Genomic DNA, 4,979 nt, shown 5'->3' with positions numbered 1-4,979 from the left:
GCTGAATCATGATTTATAAATTAAGCGCAGATGAAGCAACGCCGGGAGGCTGAGCCTTCCCCATTTCGGAAAGAGCCTCGCTTATAAATTATATATGTTTTAGTCTAAATGAAAATTGCCGTAGGACAGCATTTGGTCACAAACTGCAGGATTGGGTTATACTGGCGGCTTTAACTACCAACTGTAAATACGCCAGAAAAATGGAGGTTTGCTTGAGAAAACATATTTAAAGCATTATAGACTGGCTCCGAAGGAGGAAGCCTGTCAGAATAAATACTCCATGAATGCTGTGCTTGGAGCCCCGGGGAGTATTATTCTTATATAAATGATTCCTACTCTTTAGGGAGAAACCACTGCTATTTTCCTTCAATTTTCTTAATTGCTGACAAGGGCGACTGTGTTAGTCCAGCAGAAAACTCACATTTTCGAGGCTTTTAAAAGCTTTCCGTTCTTGGCTTTATAGCACAGCCAGGGCCGGGGGGGACAGCGGGAGATGAAAGCCCCGTCTCCGCGGTGACCTTCCTCTGGGACCGTGTACCCTGGGATGCGTTACATCCCACCCGGGCCGGTTCCCCAGGGCTGGGGCAGCCTTGCTGTGGCTCTCAGGCTCACGCCATGACCGTTGTCCTCGTGGGCACAGGAAGCACCGGCACAGCGAGGGTCCTGCAGCATCCGTGGTCCAGGGAGCGGTGCCCGGGAGTGGCATGGAGCAGGGCTCTGACCGGGAGACACCCGGGAAGACCTGCTAATTGAGCTCTGGCCACTGGCCACATTCGATTTCCCCTGATTCAAGCTTGTGCTGGACAGGGGCTTGGGTGAGCTGGGAGCGTGCACTGGGTTGGAGTTTGGGGAATAGCATCTTCCCCTCTGTCATGGGTGTGAGGGTGGAAACTTCCAGCTCTTGTGCCTTTATCTTTGGTTTGCTCTGTTGCAGGTCAGCATCGCCACCCCGAAACAGAAGCCGAAAACTCCATTCTGCTTTGGTGAGTTGTGGGACTCCTGGCCCTGGCAGGGCTCTGCTGGGGTGGGGGGGGACACCTTGCTGTGGGAGCTGCGGCTTTGGTGCCTCCCCATGACCCCCCCCGACTGCTGCTGGGCAGACCCGCAGACCTGGCTGCAGCATCTGGGAGGGAAGGGGATGCCACAGCCCTGTGCGGTGGCTCTACCACTGTGACCCCCACGCAAGATGCGCAGGACGAGCCTGGTGAGGGAGGCAGGACCCTGTGGGTCCCCCCCACCTTCTTTCACTGGGCTCCTGACTCCCTTCAGTGCCCCATTGCGCTGTGGTGTGCAGTACAGGTTTTTTGCCTTTTTAATGCCAGCATAACCTTGTTGGTGCAAGGAAGGGGAATTTCATATCCAATTCCCCACACCCCAGACCTCAGCCTGGCCCTCGCTGCCTCAGTGCCTCGTGTGTGAGCCATGAGCTTGAGTTTAAAGAAGCAGAATGGCAGCACAAGCCCATACTTGTTCCAAAGGATTGGTGTTGATTTCGCAATACTTTACTACGAGGGTTGTAGCCCAAGAAAAGACCAGAGAACACGTCATGTCACCGTGTGGGATGGGATTGATCCGGCGGAACCCGGGGCAGCAGAGCCTGGCACGTGAGGCTGGTGTGAGTTTCAAAAGTCATAGAATCACAGAATGTTTTGGGTTGGAAGGGACCTTAAAGTCCATCCAGCCCCACCCTCTCCCTGGGCAGGGACAACCAGGTTGCTCCAAGCCTCATCCAACCTGGCCTTGGACACTTCCAGGGATGGGGCAGCCACAGTTTCTCTAGGCAACCTGTCCCAGTGCCCCCCTCACCCTCTCCAGGAAGAATTTCTTCTTTTGTGGAGTATCTCCAGGGTTTTGGTGCCGAAACCCTCCCAGAGCTTCCTCTGACCCATCTGGCTGCGGGGCAGGAGGCAGCACTCGCTGGGGGGTCCATGGGGAGTGTGTCCCCAAGGAACTTCCCAGATCCAACGTGGGGTTTGCACCGGCATTGCAGCCGAGGGTTAAAACCCAAGCGCTGAGTGGAGGAATTCCCAAGGGACTCTCCAACGCCCCACGCGAGGGTCTAACTTCAGCACTGGATGAAGTCCTAGTTTGGGCCATGCCAGAGCCTGGGTTTAAGCCTGGCTTCAGCCTGGCCTAGGCTAGTGCAAGGATGCGTGTTGCCCCCTCCAGGTGCCTCATCCCCCCTTCCACACCCCTCAGCCACTTTTCCATGCGAGAGGACCGATACCTGCAAATCGCCCTGGGACGGGGAGTCGAGAGATGCTGTCGTGTGGATCTCTTGTGTAATTGGGTTGAATAACACTAAGCACTGGATTGGGGCTCCCTAACTCTTCGTTCCCTTCTCTGGTAGTTATCAACGCTTTGTCTCAGCGCTATTTCTTACAAGCCAGTGATCAGAAGGACCTGCAGGACTGGGTGGAGGCGCTGAACCGGGCCAGTAAGATCACGGTAGGTTGCATTATGCTTATCTCTGGAATTGTGTCCTGCCTTGATAGGCCACTGGATAAGCGCCTGGAAGAGCTGGGCTTTTCCTTCTTGCTGTGCTCTCCTCCTCCGTTGCCTCCCGGTCCCACCTGAGGAGCAGCAGTGGTGTGGCTGGGCTGTCCCTTGCCCAGGAGCAGGTCCTGGTCAGACGTGCCAGGCTTTCTTCTGGGATAGAGCCGAGGCTGCGCTGGGAAAAGGAGGAAGCGCAGCTCTTGGCTGATGGCTGCAGCGTCTTGTCCTTCCAGAGCCAGGGGGATGTTCTGTCCACCGTGCCCAGGGATTCTCCTGGTCAGGATTTACTTTGCTGCCCTCCTGCATCTTTGCCCTCCCTGCCCAGATGCTGGGGGCTCCGGCAGCTGCCACCCTGGGGAAGGTCCTGCAGGAGCCATCCCGGTTCCCGCCTGCTCCGGGGACATTTCTCTCCTGTCGCTCCTGCTGCCTGGGATCACTCATGAGCGACTCCTCGCTGCAGCTGTCAAAGGGCTGCTTTCTTGTGCTTCAATAATTTATTTACTCCATTTTTGTCCTTCCTGGAGCGCTGGATCTTGTGCTGAGGCGTAGCGGATGCCCTGCACGTCAGGGCATCGCGGGGCGGGTTATGCCTGGATCCGAAGGAGTTAGTCTGCCGTCTCCTCTTATCCACTGCTGCGTTCATATAACCGTAAATTAATGGTCACTGACCCGGTAACTCGCGGAGTCTGTGCTCCTGGCGATGAGGGAGGATGCTGCGCTCCCTGCTCGTGCAGCGGGAGCACCGCCCGCACGCTGCGGGCTTGGTGCTCGGTTGGCAGCACCTGTACCCTGGGACTCCTGGGTTCGGGGTGCGCAGGGTGGCTTCTTCCTGGACCTGGGATGGAGTGGATCCCTGCAGAAGGGTCGGGGGCTTCTGTGTACCTGGCATGAGCGGTATCGCCGATGTTTAATGCTTGCAGGGTTTTACTGACCATGCACTGATGTGTGTTCCTTGTGGTTGGTAAGGAAAAGTCATGGCCAATGGTTTAGGAATTGGGGCTAGCAAATAGGCTAGGTCTATTTCTTCAAGCTTGATGTTTAAAATCCCTGGAGCATTGTGTTGTAGTCCCTGTGGGAAAGCCTTCTACAAGACCAGACCTGGCTTGTATTTTCTTTTTTTTTATAATCTGCAAATACACTAAATGTGACAACCCCTGCGCCCAAAGCCACCAAACTGCCTGCACGGGTTCTGGCTTGTACCTTCTCTTTTATGGGTTCAGGTGATACTGGCTACTAAAAAAACCCTCCAAAACTGGGTCAGAGCTGTTGTCAGAGCCTGCCAGCGATGCTGGCTGAGCTGCCCCTCGGGGTCATTGGCTGCAGACAGCCCATGTCGCTGATCGGCCAGGCTGGCTGCCGTGGGAGCTGGGGTGTCGGTAGGAAGAGACACGTCTTCTGTTTCTGCAATACACCGCTGTGATTTTCATGGCCAGCCCTTCCCTGCTCTGGCTGTGTCCCGACCGGCTCATCCAGCCCTGCAGGGAGGAGTTCTCACAGGCTGGCTAGGAAACACGGGGCTACTGGGGTGTGGGTGATGCTGCTGCTCTGCCCGGCGTGGGAAATCCCTCTCCCTGCTCTGCAGCTTCCTGTAAATCGTTTGGTTGCTGTGGGCTGCAATGAGTTGCAGTGGCTTCACCACCTTGGCGTGGGTGGAGAGGCGCGGGAGGGCTGTGGGGGGATGTCCTGGCCTTCAGCAGGGTTTCAACCCTTCCCAACCTCTGGCCTTGGAGCGGTCTCCCTCCTTCCTGGGGCTCTGCAGGGCTGCCAGGCTGCAGGGCGCGGGGTGCCCCACACCAGACACGCTCACGTGCATGTGCCTGGTGTGCGCTGTCGCCGGCTGAGCCCCTCGCCGCGGTGGGACGGGAAGGATGGGGCAGTGGTTTGGGTATTGCTCCTGGGGCAGGGATCCAGGTTCAGCTTCCGCTTCTCACGGATACTTCTCTGCTCTTGGCAAATCGGTTCCTGTGTTTCCTCACCCTGCACGCTGTCCCTGTAGCCAGGGTCTTGGCAGCTGAAGGCAGTGGGCTGGCGTGACCGTGACAAGGGACTCTGCCCGCACATGCAATGTCTCCGCATCCGCGTTGTGAAACCGTTTCCTCTGGTTGGTGCTGCTGGTGCCCGTGGGTGCTGGTACTCGCCACGGGCCGTGCAGCACAGGCGTGCGGGATCTTGCCGTGGGCTAGTCCCTTGCGGCAGTGGCATTTACAAAGCAGGAAGCGATGGCACCTGAACATGCCGCTGCTCCTCTCCCCTGCCCGGGGCTGCCTGCCCTGTCGGATTGCAGATACTCTGAGGGCTGGAGCCCATCTGCTATGGGGATGGGCTGGGAGAGTTGAGGTGTTCAGCCTGGGGAAGGGAAGGCTCTGGCGGGACCTTAGAGCCCCTTCCAGTACCTAGGAGGGGCTACAAGAAAGCTGGGGGGAATTTTACAAGGGCAGGGAGTGACAGGAGAAAGAGGAACGGGGTTAAACTGGAAGAGGGGG

The 4,979-nt window shown here is 57.2% G+C and overlaps 1 protein-coding gene across 1 annotated transcript in view; it reads left to right on the top strand.

The window, feature by feature from the left end:
• Nucleotides 1-4,979, top strand: part of PLEKHA2 (pleckstrin homology domain containing, family A (phosphoinositide binding specific) member 2) — a 13,894-nt gene that overhangs the window by 1,615 nt on the left and 7,300 nt on the right. Inside the window, exons 3-4 of the mRNA XM_010155015.1 lie at nucleotides 935-983; nucleotides 2,351-2,448. Coding sequence (XP_010153317.1) covers nucleotides 935-983; nucleotides 2,351-2,448 — 147 coding nt within the window. The remainder of the gene's footprint in view (nucleotides 1-934; nucleotides 984-2,350; nucleotides 2,449-4,979) is intronic.

Source organism: Eurypyga helias, unplaced genomic scaffold, assembly GCF_000690775.1.
Source record: "Eurypyga helias isolate BGI_N326 unplaced genomic scaffold, ASM69077v1 scaffold37840, whole genome shotgun sequence".
Taxonomy (NCBI): Eukaryota; Metazoa; Chordata; class Aves; order Eurypygiformes; family Eurypygidae; genus Eurypyga; species Eurypyga helias.
The sequence above is the reverse complement of the archived record's forward strand: the minus strand, read 5'-3'. Positions and strand labels throughout refer to the sequence as shown.